The 27,886-nt window shown below is 39.5% G+C and overlaps 1 protein-coding gene across 3 annotated transcripts; it reads left to right on the top strand.

The window, feature by feature from the left end:
• The first annotated feature begins 40 nt into the window (after nucleotides 1-40).
• LOC106918085 (EGF containing fibulin extracellular matrix protein 1) lies at nucleotides 41-27,886 on the top strand. Of its 3 annotated transcripts, none has more exons than XM_014987553.2 (11): nucleotides 41-308; nucleotides 885-993; nucleotides 1,115-1,160; nucleotides 1,243-1,521; nucleotides 19,206-19,328; nucleotides 19,471-19,590; nucleotides 22,010-22,129; nucleotides 22,248-22,367; nucleotides 23,063-23,189; nucleotides 23,298-23,490; nucleotides 26,095-27,886. In XM_014987553.2, the coding sequence occupies exons 2-11, from the start codon at nucleotides 913-915 to the stop codon at nucleotides 26,254-26,256; spliced, it is 1,371 nt and encodes a 456-aa protein (XP_014843039.1). In that variant the 5' UTR covers nucleotides 41-308; nucleotides 885-912; the 3' UTR covers nucleotides 26,257-27,886. The 3 variants fall into 3 exon arrangements, with proteins under 3 accessions (XP_014843039.1, XP_014843041.1, XP_014843038.1); XM_014987552.2 differs by having other exon boundaries at nucleotides 42-318; XM_014987555.2 differs by lacking the exons at nucleotides 19,206-19,328; nucleotides 19,471-19,590 and having other exon boundaries at nucleotides 41-318.

The following is a 27,886-nucleotide window of genomic DNA, read 5'->3' as shown; positions in this document are numbered from 1 at the left end:
TTTTCTCCTTTACTATCCGTTAGTCCATAGAGGGAGCCATGCTTTTCTCAACCACAGCCGCTGAGAGGAACAACCTCGGAGCTGAACCTGCTCGGTACACCGCCCCCCTTCTCCTCCCTCTCCAGTACGCCTCACTGTACTCAAACAGCATGTTCATCACAACCTTGTTCTCCGTCAAACATCTAACATCCCCTGCTCAGTTTACGCAGTAGCGGGCAGACTGCCGGGCACGCCACACGTCCAGGTTCGCGGCTACGTAACGCGAAGACGGTTTCTGCAGCACCGCTTGGAGAGTTGAAGAACCGCAGGTAAACGCAGGTAGGTTGTCAAAGCGCGATGCATACAGATTTCTCGTTTATTACCGATTAATTCAACACTGTGACAGTTGCTGAAAACGCGAAATTAGAGAACTTGTGTTTGAAATGACTCGAAAGTTTGTTTTAATTATTATTTTTGAAGCGTTCAATAAAAATAAATTACCTGAGGTTATAAGCGAGTCGCCTAATTATTGAAGGATACTTTTTTTTATTATTATTATTATTATTATTATTATTATTATTATTCACAACCTACCATGAGCTCCACAGGTTGCTCATGATCTTGGCACTTATTGGCACATGAAGACGAGTTTTACGCACGCACTTTACGCGTGTACACCCTAATCCCCTTTTGGAGAAAAACAGCAGAAAAAACACTTGACTGAGCTTAAGTCGCACATTTCAGCTGGACCTGTGCCAACATAAACACCGAGCCAGCAGCGGGAGATGTTGGGACTCGTTAGGCAATGCCATCAAGTGATATAATAACCGGTATTAAAACAAGTAGGCTTGTCGAGCAGAAAAATGATTCACTCATTCCCCTGCTCTCCGTGTCTTTTGTTACAGGTCCTCTCTTCTCACAAACTGGGTCGAAATGTTGGGGGTCTGCGTGTGTCTGTGTGCGGTTTTCACGCAGGTTCTGTCTCAGGAGACCGAGGAGCCCGTTACAGTCTCAGTGAGTGATGTGGCCAGTCTGTGTGTAGCGCAGCCTGGCGTTTTCTTTTTTAAATCTTCTATCGGTGAGCAGAGATGAGGCTGTTCAATGTAAACCTGAGTCCTGATTTATGTCTGCACAGTGCACAGAAGGCTACACCTATGACAGAGTGAGGGAGCAGTGCAGAGGTAAGAAATGACAGCGTGGTCTCACTTGTTCAGCTTTTCATACAGGTTGTTTTACCTATTTTTTTTTTTTTTTTTCTGTCAGACATCGATGAGTGTGAACTTCTGGAGGATGCGTGCAAAGGAGGGATGCAGTGTGTCAACCACTTCGGCGGGTACCTCTGCCTTCCCAAGAGCGCCATCATCTACGTTACAAACGAGGTGGACCCGCCTCCGCCGCCCGAGCAGGTCCAACCGGTTCCTGTTGTCCCACCGAACCAGGGCCATCACACTCGGCATACGGGGGGCCACAGGGTCTCTCAAGCCAGCCAAACCATTCGCTGTTCGACTGGCTTCACTGCTGATGAGCAGAACATCTGCAGAGGTATGCTTAGCAGAACAACTGCTACCTTAGTTGACAAGCACTGACTTCCAGATACCCAATATAAAAGAAAACAGTTATTGCTTAATATGTCATTTAATGATATAAAAATGGTTTCTACTTTATTAAAAGGGATTGTACTTTAAAATCGTGTTTGCACTTCAGACCACTCGCCACCTATGAGACAGGAAAATGTGATCCCCCCCCCCTAGTTTTCAGTGTTTTCTTTAGTTGCAAAAGTATTTTAACGACTATCAACGTTGCACACATTATAATTCAGTACTTCAAACAACCACTGGCAGGAACAACTTTGACATACTCATTTTCTGTATGACTTTTTAGTTTCCTTGTCTCCTACATAGATTTCTCCCTTCTCCATTACATTGAAATTTGCAGCTATGATGCAACAAGAAATTGCCTGATTTTTAGCTGAATCCCTCTAAATGTTTTCCAGTCAGTGAATGCACCATGAACTACCAAGAACTATAAACGTTGACGTATGCTGACTTTTTTTTTTACTCCTTTTTGTACTTAAACAGCTTTGATCTACAGCTGCACAGTATATTGAATCACTATCACTACCACTATTATTATTATTATTATTATTATTATTATTATTAGTGTGACCCAAAATCCCAAAATCAAACGACTTCTTAGATGCAATAAGTGGTAGATTATTGTTATTGAAACTAGAACAGTATAATTACTCGAATTTGTTGTTTGGTTTGACTTAGGTTTTTCTGGTATGTGTGTAAGAAAGACTCAAAAAAAAAAAAAAACGACAAAGTCTACCTGTCAAAAAGTAATCATCTGTTTTACATTATCGTTTTTGAAATATCTGCCCCTGTGATGGACTGGTGACCTTTCCAAAGTGTGCCGTGATTCTTGCCCAATGACCACTGAAGATAGAGATTAGACCCCCCACCTCATCCCCACTCCCACACTGTAGAAAGAAGCCACTGGCTGATCCCTTTACAATGAGGGCAGGAAGTAAACAGAAAATAGTTGTTTTTTTTTTCTTTGAAACTAATCACTGTATTCCAATTCAGCATTTTTGGTCTGTTCACAGGTACACATAAAAGGTAAAAATAATTGTCGTACTGAAAGTTCTTGTAGGAAAGCATCAGGAGGAATTTTACGTTTTAAGGCAATTCACCTTTTTTTTTCAACTGCACTAAACAAATTGTTTCCCCAAACTTGTCTTCTGATACCTTTACAAAAATCGCGATTTTTGTATCAGCCAAAAACAATCGTGACTACGATTCTTTACAAGATCAGCCAGGTCTAATTTCCAGTAATAGCTTAGGAAATATATATTTCCCATCAATAACCCTGCAGCCCCATTTTGCATCTGTTTTTTTTTTTTCCCCTCCATGGGCCAACCACCAGTTGAAAGAATGTCGAGGTCCAGCGGAGTGTGAGGGTTCCTGGTAATGCAGATTCTAATAATAATCCAGTTTGCTCCTGATGATTTAGAGGTGGCCACACTCTCTGATTATCAAGTCAAGTCCTTTCATTAATTACTGTCCCTCTAAATGGGAGCTGAAAAGTTGTACTCAGTTATTTTTTTCCGACTGTTCTGACAGACGTTGAAAGGTTTCTTCTCCCTGTCACTGTAGGTATTTGACAATTACTTTCTAACTACTTCGGAGCCTCCATAAACCGAGTTAGAAAGGTGAACCGTTCATCCATCTGTTTGACAGCCATCAGCAGCTCAACTATGCGTAGCTGCCAGATGTGTTGCAAGCTTCTCACTCCTTCTCCCTGTGATGTCATGTGCTTTAAACTCTTTGCTTGCTTGCAGCGTGATGTTTTTGGCCGTGGTTCAGCTTCTGTCTAAAATTCCTCTTGTTTTGAGTGTTGAAGTACATCGCTTCAGGGGGTGGAAAAAAAAAAGAAAAGAAAAAAAAATCAAGCAGATGATTTTGCAATATTGCAAGAAAGCAGTATGCTGATGTGCAGCCTCTGCATCTAAAGCAGGGTCTCGGCGAGGTTGAGATGCACAGAGAGACGGCGTGGGTGTGATGTTGTGTTTGAGCAAGACTCTTTGATCCTCTGAAATGGGGAGTGGTTGAAAGATTCATTCTTTGTCTCGCTTGCACACTCACACACTTGACACCCGCTTTAGCATCTGAATAGAGGGAGTCTCTTTCCCTCTCCTTTGTTGAGATATGTGGGGTATAGTCCCATAAACGCAAAGTACAAGGCAAAGTGTTAGTTGGTGAGGAGTCCCTCTCGCCAGCAGGCAGAGGCGTGTGGTTGAGTGGCTGTGTGGTGGGTTTTTGTGGTCACACGGCTCTAGTGAAAGCAACAAATTTGATTTTACACCTGGGGCGACGATACGTGTGAGTTGCTTTATGTGTTTCTCTGAGTTGGAACCCAATTAGGTTTTACTGGAGTGTAAAACATGGCAGCATATCAGTTGAAGCAACCACATAAGCAAGCTGGCGGAGACCCATTCAGTGGTGAACTGTTGCTCGGCTGGAGCTAAACAAAGATGGACTGTTGCTGTCAGCGCTGGCGCTTTGAGACGGCTGCAGTTTGAAATGGATGGCGTCTCTCACTGTTATGTGGGCTTATATTTGCGCTGGAGGCTGATATAATCTTTGTTTACATCAGTCTCTGGTTTCTCTATCATTACCTTCAACTCGCCACAATCAACCAATTGTTCTTGGACACGGCATTGTCGTCCTTTTGTTTTCGTTCTTGTTCCGCACAGCTACGTATCTTGCAAGCAAAGGAATTCCCATTAACTTTCAACGGAGAGGGAAACCTCAGTGTATCAAATAGCGCTTACATCAGGCTTCTTCCCTGCTAACTCACCACTCAGCAGAGGAAACCCGGAGTGCCGAGTCAGGTAGGGCAAAGGGGAGGATGAAAGGCTGACACTCAGTGCATAACCACAGAAGTGCCGTAGACAACCGGCCAAGGAGCACCAGCTTCGTATGTTGCTCAAGCCCCGGGTTTGTGGCTAGCTGTTGAAAGATCAGCTAAATCAGGTGCGCCACATGGTAGCCTCTGTCCTCAAGCCGAGGACAGAGGCTACAGTCCTCGGCTTGATTTCTGGCTCTCCAAAACTTGTTGCACGTCGTCCACTTCTCTCTCTGCACTTCTTTCTGTCCATCTACTGTTGTGTAAAGGTCACTAGTGTCATAAAAATGAAAAAAAAAACTTAAAAAAGCAAAGTTGGCTAAATCTAATGTGCCGCCTTTCTGGCAAAAATCTCAATTGTTAGAAAAATATAGTCTCAAACAAAAGCGCGCTTTTGTTTTAGCTGATTAGAAGCAAAACAAACCACAAAACAAGGAACGTTCCTCAGCTTCTTGATGTTCTTTTGATTGCTGCTTCAATTTGCCCTCACATTTGTGCAGCTGTTTGTAAAACCGTCTGGGCTGAGCTTGAACAGGAGCTCGAGTGTGTGTTGTTGTAGTGACACACGCAGGAAGCTGGCAGCAGCCTCGAGCCACACAGAGACATCGAGAGGCTTTGCTGTATATGTGACGGCTTAATGGCGCTTGCTTCCACACACTGCACACTGGCGCCGGTCGATGCTCACAAGTGGTTTGTTGTTGTGCGCAGCGGTGAGATCACATCCTCCTGGAAATGAAGGCTGTCCATCAGATGTGCTGTGTCACCCATCAGATGTTAGGGGAAGTGAAAGGCTCTTGTGGTGATCACAAACTTTCAGTAATTACTATGGAGGCAGTTCAAATTATAGTGCAACTCAAATAAGATTTTTTTTTTTTTTTTATACATGCAATCTAGCGACAGTATAAAAGAAAAAAAAAACAGGGATCTAATCATGGAAATGACTGGACTTAAGACCTTGCTAACTTTATTAGGTAAATAGTTTTTTCTTCAACTGTTTGTTCTGGACAAAAACAGAATAGAACCAATAATGATCTGAGCTATGACTAAAATGATTGAATTTCATTAGTTTATAAAAACAAAACGCACATATAGCAGGTAGATTTAATCCAGACAGATTGATACTGTCTTGCAAAGATATTAATACAGCCTCAACTATTTCACGTCTTTCCACAATGATGTGTTTTATTAGGATTTGTTCGTGATAGACCAACACATGCATTGCTGGGGGAAGGGATAAAAGAAATATGCAATCTTTGCAATCTTTGTTTACCAATAAAAGTGTGAAAAGTGTGACTTGTTTTGTGCTTTAACCCGGTGTAACTAGTTGCCTTCAAAAGTTACCTGATTCTTAATCAGTCCACATTTGTAGCTTATTCTCAGTATAAATCAAGGTGTTGTCTGAAGACCTCAGAGGTCATTATTGAACAAACAGCATCAGAAAGATCCAGTGTTGTGTTCAAGACCACCTAACCCGAGACCAAGACAAGACCAAGACCAGAGTGTATCGAGACCGAGACAAGACCAAGACTTTTAGGGTCCGAGACCAAGTCAAGACCAAGACCGAGGGGAGTCGAGACCGAGTCAAGACCAAGACCAGCGGCCCGCGCTACATGACACAATAAAATGTAAAATATGATCAAAATTGCTTCTCAAAATAATCTGAAAGATCCATATTACCATAAAACACCTAGATATTAAATACTTAATACATTTTACCAATATTAAATATTCCATTTATGTGCTAAAAAGTGTGATGGTCTCGTGCCATCCCTAAAAACATAACGCCCTGGGCATTTGCCCATATTGCTCATATAAGAAACCACCACTGTCTGCACCATTAAACATAGCAATTGAGGCAATGCCCTGACGGTAAATAACGCTCAACTATGAACACTGACCAAGGAGCAACAAGCAAGAAGTAACCAAACAGAAGGCGCTCATCGTGACTGTTCTCACTCTCTATCCTAGTACATGAAACCTGGTAGTCTGACACCATGGCAGACATTACAGCTGCCACTTTGAACAAAAACAATCAAAGAGCAATGTGCATGCTCTGCGTGCTCTTTCGTTCTTGTGTTTTAGTTATTTGTTAATTTAAATATTAACGTACATAATAAAATAAAATAATAATGCAGTGTACACAGAGCATTACAAGAACAAAGAACGGGTGTTCTGTCAGGTCAGTCAGTGTGTTGTAGCTGACTCCAGCTGCAGCCAGACCCTGCTTTAAATACACTTTGAAATCATGACAACACATGTCTATATAGTTATCATTGAAAACAATTTAATGACTTATGTTCATCATAACTTGCTGCATATGGTGGACTGACAACTCCTCTGACAGTCGGATTTCTTAATGCTTAATGCATGTATGCTATCCTGACAGCGTATGGCTATCTGATAGAACAACGGCTCTCAGTGACACTCCAGTCCTATCTAATAAGTAAAGAGCCGTGGAGAAGAATCGACTGTTTCTGAATGTCACATCACTATATTGCAGACTTTTGGACATAGCGTTGTCTCATAATGCGACAAGTCAGTCAACACCTCCGCACAATAATTCAGCACAGTGAGTGATAACATTTTTCATCACAATGCTTATGTGTCTCTGTACAGCTAGCTTTGCTAACATCACGTTAACGGAGCTTACCTTCTTTGAGCTACTTTTCTAAGTGATGAAAAAAGTTAGACGTTGTCCCCACCGTCTGTGAAAGCGAAGCGCTGCTGAGTTAGCTGTGGCCATCGGATTTCTTACTGTTTATGCAGCGCTATTATATTACTGACGATTAGACAAACATTTTCTGCCGCTGAGAGGAAACCACTGCGCATGTCCTGGAGCGCCGCGCGCGTGGAAAGTGGGGAGGGGAGGCGGAGGGAGAGTAAAAGGTGGGGAGGGGAGGGAGAGTAAAAGGTGGGGAGGGGAGGGGGAAGTAACAGAAATAGTAGTTGCTTGGATTTTAATCGGTGCGTTTTGCATCCACTGAAAACAAAGATGTTAACAAATGAAGTGGACAGTATGCTGCACGTTTAGTGATATTTTCACAGTTGCGGTCTTGACTGGTCTTGAAATAAAATGCCGAGTCCTCAGCGCCCGAGACCGAGACAAGACCGAGACCAAATGCGGTCGAGTCCGAGACGAGACCGAGACCATCAAAAAATGGTCTTAAGACCGGTCTTAAGACCAAGACCAACTTCGAGTACCACAACACTGGAAAGATCAATAAACACTTCAGCTGGGTCATAGACAAAGTTATGGAGAAGTGTGAATCAGAGCTATAATAATGCAATAAAACAAAATGAGATGCCTTAAATGCCTAACAGAGCAGTACAGTACATCATCTGAAAATGGAAACAGAGTAACGCAACTGCAAACCTCCCTGGATGTGGCCATCCATCTAAACTTGCAAGCAGAGCATGGAGAGCAAGGACGGAAAAGCAGCCAAGAGGTCAACTGCAACTTTGGTGAAGTTGCAGAAATCTGTTAAAGTTCAAGTCGTATTAATACATGTGCAACGTGTTTTTTTTTTTCTTGCACAATTGTAGTTGTGCAGAAAATACCGAAGTTTACAAACGACTAAAGTAAATCTGTTTCTGTGTAGTGCAAAACACAACTTGCGCTCCTGATTTAAGTGCAAAGAAATTATTTTCTCTCAAAGTGTAAGATGCGCTAAAACTTTATTGTGATTTTATACTTTAGTTGAGGAAATTTATGTTAATTTTTGTGCTCTAAAATGAAGCCGACTGAAACCAGATTAAACCTACAGTGACCACAGAAGGCAAAATTGCAACTAAAAGTCCGAGCATGTGGAAAACTAAATCACATTTGGTCAAAAGAGCATAATTACAATTTAATTAAATGATGCATTCAAAGTGCACCCAGCATTAGTCAACATTTGTTTTTGTTGTTGTTATAATACCCTAAAATATCACGTCCATAGATCTCATCACACACATATTTAGCTCTTTCTGACGATGATTTTTAATGTTCTTTTTACTGTTTGCAGTAAAACTGCTTAAATGATGACTGGAATGGAGAAATCTAAAGAAATACTTTTTCAAACAAAAGTGATTTTTTTTTCTTTTTTGTGCACAGAAATTTTGAATCCCATGATTTAGCCGTGTTTTTAATGACATAGATCATTAAACATGCCATGTTTTACGCTTTGTGGGTTATGTTGTTTTGCTCATAAGTCCTGACTTTACCTACCCCCCTCTGCTGCCTGTTTACTTTTTCATGTCTAAATTAGATGCTCATGCGCTGCAGTATTGGGCATGAAGGAACATGTCATTCTTGTTTGGCTGTCTGGTTTCTTGAGGTCATGCAGCAGTCTTATCACCTACGTGCCTGGCTGCTTTCAGTCACATCTGGGAGCTTCTCACCTGGAAGTGGTTGGAAACATCTCACAAGTATGCTAAGCTAAGACCATTAAACCCTGCGCGATGGAGAACTTGTGTACTTTTCCAAACAAGGCCAAGCACAGGCAATAAAATTTATTTTTCCACAGAGATGCAATGCACTTGGGAGGAATATCTCTGGAATGTCAGTGGGTTTGTTTTTTTTCTATGTTTTTTCCCCATCTTTTGTGATGGTAGGAATGCCTCACCACCTTTGTGCAGATAAGGATCAGATCGATCTGTGAGAAGCAGGAATGCAGAAAGCAGAACAAGCAGTGGCTGCAAAGCTCGAGAAGAAGCTGCCAGCAGCCACGATTTGACCTTTACGGTTAATTCCTAACAGTCCTGCTTGTTGCTGTGTCATCCTGACGTTTGCATCTACAAAAGACAAGGCCCTTTCGGGAGTCTTTCTGGATCCACGTGAATAAAGTCATTACAGTTTTTTTTCCCTGGAAATTCCTTTAGATTTTTATCTGACTGTGTTTGTTTTTTCAAAACTTTCACCAAGATAGGGAGCAGCTATTAAGAAAACATTATTGCAGAGGGAGGAAACCTTTCAAACACACAAAAACATAATCCTGGAAACCCTGGTGTTGGTATGAAATGAGAAACGTTATTGCTCCACTAAGTTAGAATTAAATAAAACCCTAACCAGTTTTATTTAACGCACTGTTAATGCGTTAAACTACGCATTAACAGTGAACTGTTAATGCGTAGTTCACTGTTGGTTAAATGACAAGGCACTCCTTTGTCCCAGTAAAACCTGTGTATTATTGTCTAAGCCTCAGTCTTCCTTTGAGCGTCAGACAGATGATTTTGTCTGTCTTGGATCTGTATGCATGTATGTGCAGACAGTCGTTATGGTGCCCTGGGATTTGTTTTGTCCACTTCATTGCACCTGTTGCACTGCGGCTTTAGCTGCGACAGCCACGTTGCCTTTCATTAGTAGATGTTCTGCGGCGACGGCTGGCTGGTTGGCTATTGACTTCCCACAATTGCACATTTGCTGCATTTATTCTAAAACCCTTAATTTCCTCAGCGACATGTACAATTCATTATTAATTATTCATATTCTTGCAGACAATAAGCTTTAACTTATTATGTCAGGAATTAAGCAGAATTTAGGCCTATAAGACATCTGTAAACTAATCAGCTAATAATCAACTTTTCATGCAGCAACCATCTTTGTAAATTATCTGAGTGTTGCTCAGTATAGCATGACTGCCTTTTTCTTTGCAGAAGAATTCACATGAAAGCTATGCAAACATTGCATCAATAACCTGACAATAATGCTACAAAAGGTCTGCAATTAACTGACATCAGCATGTCTAACCTTTGAAGTAGCTGAGATGACTGCATCTAGTCAGCTAAAAACTAAATAAAGTCTTCAACTTTGACCCCAAGATGTTCAATGAATTGTCAAGTATAATAAAAGAAAAATATTTTGTTGGTGATGACATGGCAAAAAATAATTAAACATTATGTGCTTTACAAATGATGGAAGTACGTAATCTGATATTTTTCTAAATGTGTCAGAGTTCCTAACGTTTGAACTAACGTATAGAGTTTATAGGTACACCAACGCTGTGCCACAATATAGGAGTCTATAAAAATAGCCAGATAGTTTACTTATTATCAATAATTACCAGCCTGATGAGGCTGAGATTTTAAAATAATAGGAAGGCAACAACAAAGAAGGATTATCAAGGATTCGATTCCCCCCATCACATTTTCACACCCATTCCTAGTTTTTTTTTTTGTTTTTTTTGTATTTACAGTCCTGTCCATCTGATTTATTTCTTTCCGTTCATTTTCAAACTTTGACATGAGTGATTTTTATGTCCCATACTGTATTCATCATCATTCGAACTTATAGTAGCTCTGTAGCTATTAATGTTATGGTCAGACATACTAATAAGAAAATTATATGTTTTTCTTTTCTGTTTTATTTGTAAAATATTAGCCTAGAATTTCAGAAACATTAGTTATTCTTGTTGGACATTTTTATTAGTCAACAGATTCTCCTTGTTAGACATCGATTTTTCACTCTGATTAATTTCAGTTTGACTCACGCTGTCTGTTTGGGTGGATGTTCAGATCTTTATTGGTGTGACCTAAGTTTGTGTTGGTCTATCACATGAAATCCTATGAAAATATATTGCAGATAATGGCTAAAATGGGGTAAATGTGTAAAATAAAAAATCAGGCAACATTAATACTTTTGCAAGCAACTGTATATCAAACAGTGAAACAGAAGGAACTTTACAATCTGTTGAGACAATTCTTGAGACGTACTCCCAACAATCCCCCTTTAATGCCTTATTGACAGTACTTCATCAGGTTTGTATTGCTGCCAGACGGAGGACTACAGCGCCTTTCTTTTTGGTTAACATAATCAAACCATCATGCAGGCGTCCCTCCTGTTGGTCGGTGAAGAGCTGCCATGCAGTACGCTGTTAATGCGTGCGGTTTGCCACTGGCTCCTTGCTGCAATCACATTACTGAAGGCAGGGAGAACTGAAGTGGGAGCAGCTTTGCCGTCCCTCCTCGGTGCTTAATGTTGATGTTGTTATCCTCCCCGAGGTCGGTGCCTGTCCAACGGCCAGCTGCTTCCTCCTCTGATGTGCTCGCATGTGTTGATCTTTCCGTTTACCTCATGGTGGAAGGGAATGGTGATTTGTAACAGAGCTGCTATAAATCACCATTTTTCGCTCTGTTGGGTGACACTTGCATGAGATCCGAGAGTTCATGCTTTGCACGCCGATTCTTCCCTTTCTGTAATCAGTCTAACCTGTTTATTCATTTCTATCTTTCTTTTCTTTCAATGACAATAACTGTTGCAACCTGAGAAAAGTATTTTTAGGGTGCCAAAGTGGCTGATTTCTTTCAAGATTTCTTCCTGTGAATATTGACTGTGGAGAAAGGTAGATGGGTATCAATCAAAGCCGAAGCAGATACATTGCAAAGATTTTTAAGACCAATATTTTGTTTCAGAGTGTTACATTTCAGTGCTTTGCAAAAATATTCACACCCTTAAACTTTCTGAGAAGGCCTAAGGTTTGCTAGAAGCTGCATAACAGTTCGCCCTCCAGTAGAGCAACAACCCAGGACATACAGCCAAATCTACAAGAGAAGTGGTTTACATTACAGCATATTAATGTGCTACATTGGCCTAGTTAAAGGCCAGACCTAATTTAATCTGCGGTCTGAAGCAAGACTTGAGCTTCAGCATCTAATCGGACTGATACTGAACTGTTTGAATCAGTCACTATCTGCAAATCTGGAAGAGAAATACCCACAATTTCTCCTTTTTTTTATGGCAATAACGTTTATAAATCTAGAATTTTCCTTCCTCATCTCAAGTCTGAAAAATCCAAATAAAAATTCAAATCCAAATAAAATACATTAAAGCGTGCGGTTGTAAGTTCAAGGGATGTGAACACCTTTGAAAAGGCACAGTAACTACAACTTTTGCTGCTCTTGATCGGTGCCTGATGACAGGGGAATCTTGGGAATAAGGAAATGCTTCATGCCCTTTTTTTTGGCATAGTATAAGATCAGATTTATTTGATTCACCCACACAGCCCTCCCACTTCATTTTGTTTGAACTCGCTTGCACTACATCACAGAGATAATTATACCCAAATTTACAGGAAGTCGCCCAGCGCAGCGACTGACTGCGTTAGGCTGCTCGAGGTTGAGCAACACCAGCCACTCTCAGGATGGTGTTGGACGTGCTGATAAATTAAATGTTGTAAAATGTTATGGGTTATTAACGCTGCACATTTTGCCCCCTGCTTTCCCAAAGATTGAATTATCCAATAATCCGGAGGGGAAACGGAGCCGGTGTCCAACAGCAGCAGGACGCCTCCAACTGTTCCCTGGAACAGCTCCTGCTTTCCATTGCGGTGGTTCAGTGAAAACAGGACTAAATGCTCTCAAGTGATAATTACAGCAAGTTATATAATGTCACTAAGATAACAACCTATTCAGCATTCAGGCCAAAGGATGGCTAGTACCCATTTCAGATACTTGTTCTCTTCTTTTTTTTTTTTTTTTCGGCAGCTCTTTCCTCTGAACCGGCCCACTCTATAAAACATTCACAGCTCTGCAGAAAGGCCATTTGTTGTGCACCTCAAACAGGACCTCAGATGTACGCACACACACACACACACACACGCACACACGCGCACACGCACGCACGCACGCACACACACACACACACACACTCGCATTCTTTGAGCTGCCGCCATTCCCGTTACTCCCCCTGCTCCCGCGAGGCATTTAGAATTAATCTCCCTGAAAAGCAAGGAGTTTTTAACCCTGACATCACATAAGCACACACAGCCGTAAATCTTGCTTCAAAATCTTAAAAACCCCTTTTTTTGTTTGAAAAGAAGAGAAAAAAGGAAGACGGCCTCCACCCTTTCTCCTCATTCTTTCCTTTCACATCTTCTGCTGGACAGGCTTATCTTTCCCTGTGATGTTTCAGCAGGCTCGCACTTGGAAGGAACTTGTAAGCGATGCTGAATAAATTTCACAAAAAAAAAAAAAAAAAAAGAAGAAAAGGAAAAAAAAAAAATCTGACCTCAGTGAAAGGAGTCATTTTTCCCCACACGCAACACATCATCACTCCTGATGGGTTGTTGCAGTAAAATCTGTTTTCTCGTGTAAACTGTATTAACTGTAAAGCATGTGGCAAGCGGTCAAGGTTTTATGGGAGCTGGGAACGATACAGTGTGGAATACCCACCCCACCCAGTCCCACACACGAACTTTTGTGTAACTTTGTATTGGCAGCTTCTTAGAGGTTTAGTGACAAAGTAGCAGTCACCACAAGATATTCTTGAAAATGAACCTTTGGACTTCATTCAGCACATATGTCTTTATTTAAAGTTCTCTTGGCTTACTTTTGAGGGAGTGAGAAGATGACTCTTGCTTTTCCACGCACAGAATTTCCTTGGAACTGCCATCTTCATATTTAAGCCACATACAGTTTGCCACATTTGTTTCTTTGAATTGCATTTTCTTGCATGGGATCCAGATCCAGCAGGATTCTGTTCATTTTAGGACTCCATCTCAGGGGCACCACTAAAAGGACCCCATTGAGGTCAATGCCCACCCTCTGGAGCTGCTCTGCCTCCCACTGCCTTGTATGCACAGTGACAAAAAAAAAGTAATAATAAAAAAATCATTCAATAAAAAGTTGACATCTCCAAAAAATAAAAATCAGAAAAGTTTTTCGCCTAGATGAAAATACACAACTGTTGTTCAAAGTCGTTCTTTTTGTACTTTTTAAGTAATGTAAGCACAGGGAAATGTGAAGGTTGATGGTGGATGAATTTACAAGGAGACATGAAGGCATTCTTCATTGTGTTAAGACATGCATTCTTTCATTCATTTAGCTTTTTGTTTATGCTTTTTCTTTTAAAAGTGATGGGGCTATCTTTAGTTCCACCCCAGTCACAAAGTCTGTTCGGCCAACTCTGTTAGTACAGTGTGACAACTCAAATACTACTTCCTCTCTTATTTCAAAATAAGTGTCTCAAACATCACACAACAATTCAAACTGAAAGCATCCACCTTCAAATCTCCTCAGACAGATTTAGCATGACCAGATAAAGATTTTTGATATAATAGGATATATCAAAAATAAGCCTGTCGCAATTAGCAAGATAATTCAATTCTTCATTCTGGTGCATTGGTCTCAACTAGCCCTTTTTTTCAAGGACAAATCTTTTTACTGATATTTCATAATTAATTGTATTTGTTGTTTCTGTTTTTTTTGTGTGAAGGAGGAGCTGTCACGAGCTGTGACGTAGTCCCACAGTAAAGTCCGTGCCGACGTACTGCACCCGCGCACACATACATGCACACACATCCTACATAACTTACGTTTTGGTTTCAGCACAAACTGGCGCGGTCTGTCGTGGGCGCACACACGGTGTTCCTGCGTCAGTTGATATATCCATCCTAGTATGTTTCAGTGTGAAACATTTTCCTGGTTCAGATATTCAGTCGAAGCTATATCCTGATCAAAGCGCGCCGCGAGGGAGTCATGTGATGTCATTCTTAGGAGGTTGTATTTTATTGCGTATTTTCTTCCAAATTGAATATTGTACTTTTGGTCACAGCTTTCTTTTATGTTTTAGCATTATGATTATTTTTACTTATTTTGTGTACTTTGATATGCGTTTATTTGAGTTAGAAGTGATTGTGTGGTTGTTGTTTTTTGTCTTCCTGTGGGCTCTGCACTGCAGGGAGTTAGTCTGAATTTAGACTCCAGTGGTAACACTCAGTGTGACGAACTTTCGAGCTGCAATGAATTAGTACTTCTGTTTTTTTTTTGGGGTTTTTTGTTGTTGTTGTTGTTTTGTTTTGTTTTGTTTGTTTGTTTTAGCTTTCCTGGACGTTTGTTGTGCACATGCTACACAGCTTTTCCAACTTTTTCTTTTTTTTCATTTGAAGACGAGTACAGTAAACAGCATCTGAAGTGAACTATGGCATTTACCTTTTTTTTTTTGTCTAAGTCATAACAGGGCCCTGATACATTTTATTTATTTTGGATATCTAAAATATCTTCCAGTGTTAAATATCACAATATAAACTTTATTGATCCCTAAGAATATATTCTTGCTTTATCACGCCATTACCATCATAATACTTGAAAATGGTCTCAAAGCAACAATTTTATTTTTTATCACAATAACATCTGGGACAATTTATCGTCCAGCAAAATTTGTTATTGTGACAGGCCTTATAAAAAAAAACCTCTGACATCCCCACAGTTCCTAGATGCACTTTCTGGTTTTTATTTTGTACGTGGCCAAGCGTTTGCTTTCATATCACAATGACGTCATTATTACACATGAGAAAATATTAACCATTTGGGACCCTTTGGAATTCACTAATGGACCTACAATTTGTCTTGCTTGTAGCAGATCCACAAATCCACAGCTGGCTACAATTACCTATCCAAAAATCATTTATGTAGAACTTTTTCAGAGATGTGACCAACACCCTCAACACCGCCCGCCACACCTTCATGGCAGAATTAAGCGTGCCACCTAAGATTTCACGAGTTGCCTTTACAATTCATTTAAATCCCGTGGGATTATCAAAAAAATCTGATTTCACATAATCCTTAAGCGCTACTGTGGGGTTCAATGAGAATAATTGCAGTTAAAGAATAATCCTGTCGGCAGGGATTTAGCTATGCATTCACAGATATAGCTTTAACACAGTATGCTTAAGCACAACCTCACAAACACAGGTGTTGTTATGCACTCCAGCATCTTAAATCCTCTCTAAAATAACACGTCTGAGAAACAGTTGAAGTTTGCCAATTGTGTCACCAAAACCGCAGCATTTCATTAGCTTCAGGGTTTGCTGCCTGTTTGCTGAGGCTACATTGGCTTTAGATCGAGAAAATTTAGTCATTAGGCGTCAGACTTCTGTTTGTTTAAATTTACTTTAATGCTGGAGGGCAGGGCATTTCCAGTCTGCATGAATCACTGCATACCTCCAGGAACTGGGCTGGCTTATGACTCACAAGGACATGATCAAGGATTCTGATTGTTACATCTTGTCCAAGTAATCTAGAGCCATTCAGACATTGCGTTTATCTTCAGTATTCACACAACAACAGAAAGATCCCATTGTTCTGCCGATTCGTAGTTTACGTGGCTATTGACTCCTTTCATAGGTTGTTAGAAACCTTCTGTCTGCATCTGCTTTCTGTTTCACCTGTTTAATCTGTCTTTGTATCAAGAATGCATCAAGTTCACATAATAAAGAAACAATAATTTCTGGATGCTTCGCATCCATTGATAGATGATGTCAGGACAGTAAATTGTTTGCTCATTTCTGCTTGGTGCCGTCGATAGATGCACTGCTCAAGAAGCGTTTTATGCCACATCAGGGCACAGGTTTTCCAGAACAAAACTTCTTTTATCTTCCTTCTTTACTTAACGGCTCAGTGAGCAACAAGCCCTGTGGGTGCATTCCTCCCTTTGTGCAGTTTGCACCTGTTGTCTTAGTGGAGCACCTTCAGATAAACCTTGCTTTTGTCCTCCGTGGTGCAGATTCATGCCATCACTGTGCCCTCATGGAGTCGAGGGCATTTCAGGCTTCTTCCCTTTCTTTTTCTCTCCCTCTGTTCTTTTGTAGCAAAGTTTTCCATTGACCGAGTGAAGGTTGAGCGACTGAATTATCGGTGGACTTGAAGAACTTGGATGTGAAACTGTCCAGCTGTACGAACATATATGGGTTCGAGGTTTTTAGCGGAGCAGCAACTTGGTTTCGTTCTCTCATTTTTGACAAGCTTGGGTTCGGCATTTCCGTGTCTTTTAAACAAAGTTCAACTCTAGTTTGTGTTTAAAATCACATTCGGACCAATTATTAGGTTGCGATGCAGTAACAGTAGTTTTTCTCTTGCTGTGTGTGTGGTACTGAGGATGAGTGTCTGTCATGCTGTTAAACTGATGCCCAGTAGCTGTCTGGATATGATGGGTTGCATCAGACCACCCAAGAGGAGTGCTGGTGGGCCTCGGGGATAACAGTATACACTACTGACATATTTATGTGTGTGGGTTATGCTGAGAAAGCTGCTTTGAAAAAGCTCTGGATCTGCACAGACCAAATGAGAAAATGTATTTACAGGAACAATGTTAGAAATTTCACGGTTACGTCCTGGGTTGGAAGCATAACTTGTCATATTTATTTCTGAAAGTATTAATTAACCTTGAGCTTCTCCCTTTTTTGTCCTGCTACATTCGCAAACTTTAATGCATGTTATTGGGATTTTACAGACCAACACCATGTTGTGCATAATTATAAAGTTGGAAGAAAACTATATATTACATCTAATACCTTTTGCAAAACAAAACAAAACAAAAAAAAAAATCTAACAGACTGTGGTATTCACTGGTGTTCAGCCCCATTGAGTTTGGTCCTTACCTACAAACATCTTTCCATCAACTCTGACCAGCTTTCCTACTTGAGATGTGGATCTCTGTAGGACCTGCAGCTCCCATGATTATCTTGACAGCTTTTCTTATTAATGCTTGTCTTGCTCACTGCCGGCTTATATCAGGGGTCTTCAATTCCAGTCCTCAAGGTCCAGTGTCTTGCAAAGCTTAGATGTGTCTTTGCTTCAACACACCTGGGTTAAACAATAAGGTCCTTATCAGGACTCTGGAGAACTTCTCTGCTTACTGAGGAGATGATTCAGCCACTTCATTCAGAACCGTTAGTCCAAGGATGCATCTGAACGCTGCAGGACACTGGACCTTGACGACTGGAGCTGAAGACCCCTGGTTTAGGGGAACAACAATGTCTTGGTAGGTTTTCAGTCCCTGGCCTGACCTGACCTGACTGGTGTGCTCTTTTGTTTTCATGACAAACATCAGACTCCACAAAACAGTTGTATTTATACTGAGAATAAATTAACCACAGGATTTAAGCACGTTGAATTGCCTTGTTGCTGAAAATGTGCTACATAAATAAAATTACCTTACCTTATCTTATTAATTATGTAACTTTTGAAAGCAGTTTTTTTATTATTATTATTATTATTATTATTATTATTATTATTATTTTTATTTTATTTAGGGGTATCAGATTAAAAAGCCTGAATGAAATTCTTTTTGGATTTTATTTGAAAAAAATAAAATAAAATTGGAAAAGCCCAGAATCATTTTCTGTCCATTGAACACTACCTTGGATTAGTCTATCAGATAAAATCCCAATGAAATGCATTTAAATTGAACAAAAAACGAAAAATTTAAAGGTACAAATACATTATATTTATGAGTGAAGTCATATTCAATTAACTGTGTTTTAATATTTTTATGTTGATCTCAGGTAACATTTTAATGTTATTTCTTCTGGTCATCAGCACATCTAACAGAACTAAAGCTGTAAAAAACATCTTGGTGTTTACAATAATCTATAAATGTGTTTTGCCTAGGGAATTAACTTTCTGTAATATATTAACTCTTAAGACATATTAGTTCAATTTATTAAATATGACTGTGGAGCCTTGCAATAAGTTAATGCCAGTAACAGAACCCTGTTTTTCCCAGATATACACACAGACCTCCCCCATCAAGAAGCTGCCTTAATGGTAGAGGATATGATCTGTGTTTTCCCCTTCAACCAAAGCTGATGAATAAACACTCTCTTTATTTAATCTCCTACTCCACAGGTGAACGTGTGTGTGTGCATACCCATTTCTGCTTCATTTGATGGTGTTAGTGATCACGGATCTAGCCCACTGTTTAAAGCAGTTAATGCATTATCGCGTGCTTGCAGTTCAGGCATGTTGCTCTGCTTTGTAGATTTCCCGTGTTTTTTCTTGCATGCAGCCATTTTTAACTTTGTTCAGCTTCCTCTGTGAGTCTGTCTGTGTGCTTACTGCAGACATAGATGAATGTGCAACAGGCATACACAGTTGTGGGCCTGAACAGACCTGCTACAACACCAGAGGCTCCTTCACGTGCCAGTGTCCTCTCGGCTACTATAGGAATGGGGACAGCTGTGTTGGTGAGCCACAGACACAAAAGAAAATAACACTTCCCTCTCACTTTATCTTGCGATAGTAACACTTAAAAACGAACAAACTTGGCAGTAACTCTCTTTTTTTAATCTTCCTGCCTGTACCTTCATGACTCTCTTGCAAATGCAGACAGAGACGAGTGTGCCCTGAGCCACTACTGCATGCACGGATGTGTGAATACTCTGGGCTCGTACTACTGTGAATGCAATCCCGGTTACAAATTAGCCCACAACAATTACTCGTGTACTGGTAAGTCATTAAGAAAATAAGTGCTATAATTAGAGATACTCCGATTGGAATTCCTGCTTTTCCTTTAATTATTTTAAAACAAAGAAAAATTAATTTGGAGTGGAGAATGTTGATGTTTGCCTTAACTCTAAAAGACTGACAACAGAGGTTTAAAGCTATAAAATATAAGATTCATTGTAATAGGTTATACCTTCCTGTTATCTACTGAAAGCCCAACTATTCTTCTCACTCACTTCTAGTGTAAATGAACAGCAGATGTGTCAAATTGTTGCAGAAAACAGAAATATTTTCCCTGTGCTTTCTCTTCTGTGCTATTCTTTAAAACGCCTCACCGATGCTAGTGATAGCTAGCTTTGAAATTTCTTCTCTCAGTAACAGCATCCACAGTGAAAGATGCTACTGTAAACACTTACTGCACTTAGATATGGTGCATTCACTGATTCGTAAAAGATCTGATTTTTGAATTATCAACTAGCCAGTTTCCAATAAGGGCTGCTCAAGCTGAAATTTAGCATTTTCTGGTCACTTCTCATTGCATCTCTAGTTTTTTGCGCATCTCTGGTTTGTGCCAGTAAGTACTAATATTTTATGCTGCTTGCGATCGTTTATGGTTTGACTTCTGCCCTTTCCATTTATTTAATGGCATCCCAGTAACCGGCACTGCCTTCCACCCACCTACATCAGTTAGGCCTCAATGCTTAACAACAAAGGTATATAATTTTGTCAAATTTCCTATTGAAGATTTTTTTTTCTTTTACAAAAATAGCAAAAATTTCTGAACTAAGCAAATATCACTGAAAAGTAAACTCAAAAGAAGTAAAACTAAGCTGAATTAGAACAACTTAATAAGCAGCAAAGTTTACTAGATATTAGTACATTTTCTTACTCTCTATTTTCTTAGGTTGCTATATTCAAATTAATGAATGCAATTAAAACAAACAAATTGATATAGTAAACTACTCTGCATTAAATGGAAGGAAAGAATTTAATTATCATGCGGCTATGCTTTTATCCAGGACCCATGAAACACATCTTCTGCTAAAGTCAAATGGACTTGCTGAGCGTGTGACAGAGAGTTGTTTATCTCTTGCAAATCCTTCTTGACCTGTAACTGCCCCTATCTATGCTGCAACCTGCATCTATGTGTTTAGGCTGAATGTGTGCAAGTTTGTCTATTTTATTAACTTCACTGTGCTCTTTTGACCTCCAGTTATCAGAGGTTAATGCATGGAGTTTGGAATACCATGTCTATTTTCAGTGAAAACAGAACAGTAATTTGCAAATCACTTTATCTGTCCATTCTACTGAAAAAGTAAAAGCATGTCAAATGACACCAACTGATTTGGTGGTTTTAGAACTTGTATTTGACTAACTTTAATGCTAGACCTGCTGGAATAACAGTTACCTTCAGTTAAAGCCATCTTTTGTTGATGCCCGCATTATGTGTTTTATATATTTGCCTAATATTTCAGCGGCTTTGATGTATATGTTGCTAAACAACATATCTTCCTGCATTGCCTCTCTGTACATTGAACATTTTATAATACAGACAGAAATCTGGGACGTCGCATAAAGCCACTCATATTTAATTTACGCAACTCAAATGTCACCGCAGTGGCAGATTGACTTTACTTAATCCTGCATTACCCTTTACAAATGCCGTCTCCGCTGATTCACCTGCCTCTGGCAACTGATAAAAGTTTGACCTAATTTCTGATAAATTCATCTAAGAATAATTTGACCACATGGGGGCAACAATAGACTGTATGAAGAGCACTAATCTTTAATTCTCAAATCATGAAGCAAACTGGATTTGTTTTGGGGGGTAAGGGAGGGTGAAACAGTGACATCGCAACAAAAACGATACCATTTTGAAGTATGGAGTTACCATGAGTTCTACACCTTTCATCCCAATACACATGCACTATGCAAAATGGTGCCACAGCAACAACAAGCAGATTTTATAAAAAGATATTTCACAAAAAAACATTAATTTACTGTTACACACAAAATAAACATTAGTAAAAAATGTTGAGGGGGAATGTCATCAAATTTTGACATTTACTTGTGTATATTTTTCTTTTCATTCCTTCACACTGCTTTCTCCATACTTAATTGGTTCCTTATTAAGTAAAGAATTAAGTTCTTAAACTGAAACTGAGGTAACAGCAGCAAGCTTACAGAGACAAAACAGTAATATATAAAAATCCCAAACATGTAAAATTAACCCAAATAATTTTATATGTTTCTAAACAAAGACAATTGAACTGCTGTATATTCTGCAAAATGAAGACAAAGAGCAAAAATCGTATTTATAATCACTGGCAGTACCAGGTCCACGGGAATTCAGCAGAAATATACATATTAAATCAATGTGTGCAAAAAAGAAAAAAAAAACAAACTGCTGCTTTTGTTTCAGATGTGAATGAATGCGAAACGGAGTCTACATGTCAGCACCACTGCTACAACTTGATTGGCTCCTTCCTGTGTCAGTGCGATCACGGCTTCGAGTTGGCTCCAGACAAGGTCTCCTGCGAAGGTGGACAGATACAGAAAACCACACTTATATTCGGCATTTACATAAAAAAAAAAAAAAAAACATATTTCAACATGTACCATAGCCTTTATTTGTGTTTGTGTGTTTATATTTTGAATAGACATTGATGAATGCAGCTTGTCTACCTACATGTGCCAGTACCAGTGTGTTAACACCCCTGGAAGTTACTCGTGCGAGTGCCCGCCAGGATATCAGCTCCAGGGAAACAGGTTGTGTCAAGGTAAAGTGGTCCATAAATCATTTCCCCTCTTATGTCATTTATTTACCTGTCTGTCCTAACCTATCTTTTTACACAAAATAATGCTCATAATCATCAAGTTTTTTTATCTTTCCTTCCTGCTCCCAAAGCTTTTGACGATCACAAGTATTTATCACAAATACCATTTGGTGTTCCACTTTTCAGGCAGAACTGTCGTGGAAGTTATGCAAAAGCTAGGGAGCACTTGTGCTTTGTGCGTCAGATCAATCAAATTCATATGCATGATCGTGGTTTGTGTAGATGTACTTATTTGAAGCTGTGGGACTCTTTCAAAGGGAGAGCTGTTAGTCTTTTTTTCCTTTCATCAGGTGCAGCCTTTAACCATGACTCCAGCCTGTTGGGTCTGACGGCCATCCAGGTGTTGAATTCAGATTGCTGTGCCAGAAATAGCGCCGTGGTTAGAACGTTTAATGTTTCTGTTTTCATGCTGCTTCACTGAGAGAGCTTGAGCTGCTGCCCTGTGCAGGATTGCATCAGGGGCTTCTCCTCAACTGCAGACATGGAGGTTTTTCTGCAGTTACCACCCGCAAATTACAAGTTACAGACCCTGAATGTTGATTGAGCTTCAACATCTGCTTCATTGAGTGCATAAAGAGTGCATGGAAGTCCTGCTGCTTTTGACTTTGGGGCAATTTCCTTTCTGTTACTTTCACCAGACATTAATGAGTGCGAGATGGGGACCCACGACTGCCAAGATGATGAAATGTGCTGGAACTATTATGGAGGTTTTCGCTGTTACCCTAGAAACCCCTGCGAGCCTCTTTACACCCTGACCTCTGAAAAGTCAGTGAACAGGTTTTTTTGTTCTTGTTCTTCTCCTGTGTCATGCGTATCTTGTCAGCTGGTTTCAAAAATGTTTTCACCTAATTTTTTTTTTTTTTGTATTTGCAGTCGCTGTATCTGTCGATCTCCGTCTGAGTGCCAGGGTCTCCCTCCATCAATAGTCTACAAATACATGAGCATCCAGTCAGAGCGATCTGTGCCAGCGGACATTTTCCAGATTCAAGCCACTACTGTGTACACCAACACACACAACAGCTTCAGAATTAAAGCTGGGAATGATGGAGGAGAGTTTTTCCTTAGGGTGAGTTTGAAAATGATTCATATTTGTTACATGAACAACTTCCAGGTGTGAATTTACTATTTTTTTACTATTTCACTATAACTTTTTACACTAATGAGGATCAAAATCCATTTCACATGAAATTATTGCATGTCTAAAGGCTCTTCCATGCTTCACCCAAAGCCAAACAGCTGATGCGCCATCCCGTATTCGCGCACACCTTTCCCACATGGCGCAGACATCAGGCCTTTAGCCAGTGGCGCAACTGCACATTATTCAGGTGGATGCGAAAATATAAATCGCCCCTCCCCCGAGGCGACGCTGCATGAAGTGTAAAAATCGCTACATTTACTCGTTTATGTGCGAGAGGTGAAAGAGCGTGAGGCGCGCTGAAGTGTATGGGAAAACATAATCGGCGTGTCGCCCCCTCCAGACGGGGTTTTGGCGCCCCCTCTGGTGCTGCGCCCCTATCCGTTGCAAACGCTGCATACCCACTTTTTGCGCCTCTGCCTTTAGCATATAGACAAAGGACGGCCACGAAGAGAGCGCCACACTTTTCTGTAGACAGCCTCCTCTGTGGACAACTTTACAATTTCTATCTAGCAGTTTTAGCCATTTGACAATTTTTGCAGTTGCTTTTTGAAGAATTGTGCAACTGTAAGTAATTTCTCACCACCTCTGACAAATGCCTTCAGAAACAAAACAAAAAAAAAGCAGGTAGTCGAAGTGAACTAATTGAATGGTGTCTCTTTCTGTCTCTCAGCAATAAAATATGTCACCGGACAACAGACTTTTGAAGCAGCATTCACCCATACATTTACAGCTTCAACAATCTTTTACATAGAAAAAAAATACATCCGTTCACATTTTAAGCATATATTTATCAGTGATTCTTGAGAATAGGGACAAAACAGGTCCTATGGATAAAGCACAAAATTTGAATAAATTATACACAAAATATATTTTTTTCAAATATCTGACTAAACTAACCTGGGTCATGTGAGCACAACAATGTATAGTTTCCTTGTGTTTGCAGAATTTTTTATTTTTATTTTAAACATTGTAGTAGGTGGCTGATGTCTTTAAAATCCCTTGTCCAGGAGCAGAACTCAATACATTATAGTAGTTTAAAACAATTAAAGGAATACTAAGGTAATATATTATGATAATTAAGTATAAGTAGTCATATAAATAATTATAAAAGTATCAATAAATTGAATTAAAAATCATTTTTATATATTTTTCCAACTCCATTGAAATGTGTCCCTAGTTTTTGTCAACACCGTCAGACATAAAAAAATGTAAAAAAAATCAGGCATTATTGGGGGGCACCAGAACTTCTGAGGACCCCATGACGTTGTCTTTTCTCTTCCTTTGCTAGGAGGGCTAGTTAGCTCCGGTTAGCTTAAGTTATTCTTTAGTTTTTTCTTCTGTTTTATTCCTAAGTTGTTTGTCACAACCATGATGTGTCAACTCCATAACTGACAATTTACAAAACTTTGATGAAATTTTGTGAAATAAAAGCTTAATTTTGGTATAATGTAAAGATTTCATGGACCTGATGAGCTACAATATGACCTCCTTCAGAATATCATATAAATTGAGGTAGTTTGGCTTTTTTCAACAACGTCAGATGTCAACTCCATCAGAGTTTTTCTGACTCTTTCAGTGAAATTGTTGTCAAATCTCACTTAAATGTGCAACTAATTCATTTTAATGTATTTTACATGAATTGCATTACTTCACATGTACCAAGTATTTCTTTTTACTCACTAGTTTGTCATCACCTTCAGTTCTGTGTCAACTCTGTCAGATGGACTTTTTGTTGTTTTTTGTTTTAAATAATATTTCTTTTGTTTCTTGAGAAGCATTTGTCTGTAAAAATGAGTTAAAACATCACTAACAGGGTCATTAAAAAATAATTTTATATTTATTTTTGTCAGATGGTGATGACAAAGTTCTGGGTCAGGTCGATTAAAAATTTAATTTTTAAAAAAATGTTGGCACTGGGAGCCTGCACCTGAGCATCTTTACATTTCCAAAACAATATTTTTCATATTATTTTTTTATTATTTCTCAACCTTATGTATATAAGGTTGAGAAATAATAAAAATTAAAAAAAAATTGGAAAAATTAAAACGAATTTTGTCCCTATTCTCAAGAATCACTGATAAACAGCTTTTGTGTCAATATTTTATCTAATTTATGGAGGGGTTTTTTTGTAGCTGTAAACTTAAATATTTATGTTTCACTGTAATCAGACAAAATGTGCCTTTTGGCAGCACAGCTGTTCTGTTTGGGTTAATGAATGGATCGGTAACCGCAGCCCAATATCCCATCCAAGAAAATTGTCAGTATCAGTTTCCACACCAATTTGATTGGATTGGTTCCACCACTAATTAATTATGTGACTTAAACTAAAACATATTCATACTGTATTGTAATCAGTGGCGTAATGTGAATAAAATATTTTGAATTAATTATAGGCCTTGTAATTGAGGTAACTATTTTCTGAAGCTTTTTTTAAAATCATTATTGTAGTTTATTTTCGTTCTTTCAATGTCACACGAAATTCCTTCAAAATAAACTGCAGTAACCATCCTCCTCTTCTCTTTTTTTTTGTAGCGTTCCAGTAATGTGAGCGCCATGTTGGTGCTTACCAAGCCCTTGTCAGGGCCCAAGGAGTACGTGGTAGACCTGGAGATGATCACTCACCATCTGACCATGAACTACCGCGCCAGCTCACTGCTGCGGCTCACCATCATAGTGGGGGCTTACCCTTTCTGAGCTTTAGAGATCCCAGTAGCCCCCATAAGTCTGGTTTCAGCAAACATAGCAAAATGCCTGTATCAGCATACTCTACATTCTCACTCTCAATTACTCAAATAGCATAGCCTGCGTCGTTCAAACACCAGCAAAAGTAGTTCTTATATGGTTGCTCAAATCACACCAAATCTGTGCTATATTATCACTACTTGGTATCTTGCTCTTGATAGGATGCCCTAAACTTTAAAGATGTGCCTTTTTTTTTGTTTGTTTTTTTGCATCTTAAAGTTAATCTTTATAAATTGTTCTTCGCAATATCACAAACAACTGGAAACAGTGTGACGGCACTCATGAGAAGAGGCCTGGTAGACACCCTAACTAGAATAGTTGAATTCAGCTCTACCTGTTGTTCATTTATGCCTCTGTTCAAATCAAAAGTGCTTTGAGTAACCTGTTGATGCATCTATTATTATTATTATTATTATTATTATTTGAGAAATCAACACGTAAGCACATAAAAAATATGCAAGGGTAGCAGCTTTGTATGCAACAGTAATCTACTGTTTGCACTTCAGAGCTTCTATTGATGAATATTAGGAGTCAGGGATGCAAGTTTCTATAGTTTGTCTGATAAGTGAACATTTCTAGAGAACTATAGGAACAGTTCAAAAGTGTAAAGAGAGGTAATCACCCAGCGAGTTGAGAGAGTGTTAAACTCTGTGTCACAGCAGGCTTAAACATGTATATATAAAAGATAAAAACACAATAGTTGTCGTTGTGTATGTGCGAATGTTGATGAGTGCATGTGCGTGTGTGCCACGAGCTTTGTTTATGCCTGCATGCAGATGTAAGTGTGAAATGGCGGCAGAGAAGGGGAAAGAATGAGAAAGCCTTTGCTTTTCCTCCTTGGGGTTTGGTGGATGTGACTGAGCTGTTTATGTGTTTCTGTGATGCCATCCCAGCAAGCTTTAGGTCACAGAACCAATAACACAGACCCTTAAACTCAAGAACACATACAGGAAATGATGGCTTTGCTAACACACCTTGGCAACTTGACGGCTCTCTGTTGCCGTTATTCTCCAGAGTCGCTGCAAGCCTCTCTAATGTCGGTCCCAGTCTAGAAGTCACACTGGCACCGGGCTGGCTTGCGTTATAAAAGATAATTGCAGTTTTTTTGCCCTGGAGCGGGTTCATGCTCAACACAGGGGATTATTAAAGTGTTAATACAATACCACCAGACATTTGGCAGAGGGAGAGATCTTTCACTACCTGTTCTGCCTCTTATGGCTCCATGTGTCTGCTCTGGCTCAGTGCTGAAACACTGTAAACTGTTGATTCACACCACTGAAAAACATACATGTTGTCATCACTCTGTAAGTGCAGAAAGTTACCCAGCTATGCTTTAAGAAATCCCTTTTGTGTGGTTTCAGCTCTCATTATGCCGTAGTCCCTTCAATCCCTGTACAAAATCTGCAACTCTAATCTAATCATTCATGCTGTCAAGACTGTTAACTTTCCTTCATGAGATGCCTTAATGTTTTGGGATTTTTTCAGTTTCTATTTAAATATATATTTTGTCATATGTATCTTGTATTGATTGTACTCTGAAGAGCAAAAGCTATGTTGTTAAATAAAATGTGATGTAAAAATA

The sequence above is a fragment of the Poecilia mexicana genome, unplaced genomic scaffold (assembly GCF_051168715.1).
Source record: "Poecilia mexicana isolate PSO_F unplaced genomic scaffold, ASM5116871v1 scaffold_15, whole genome shotgun sequence".
Lineage (NCBI taxonomy): Eukaryota > Metazoa > Chordata > Actinopteri > Cyprinodontiformes > Poeciliidae > Poecilia > Poecilia mexicana.
The sequence above is the reverse complement of the archived record's forward strand: the minus strand, read 5'-3'. Positions and strand labels throughout refer to the sequence as shown.

Excerpts from the sequence above, each read along its gene's own strand:
- LOC106918085 (XM_014987553.2), top strand. The coding sequence starts at position 913 with ATGTTGGGGGTCTGCGTGTGTCTGTGTGCGGTTTTCACGCAGGTTCTG. Across the intron at positions 19,329-19,470 it reads GAATGGGGACAGCTGTGTTG|ACAGAGACGAGTGTGCCCTG; the intron begins GTGAGCCACAGA and ends TTGCAAATGCAG. Across the intron at positions 23,190-23,297 it reads TACACCCTGACCTCTGAAAA|TCGCTGTATCTGTCGATCTC; the intron begins GTCAGTGAACAG and ends TTGTATTTGCAG.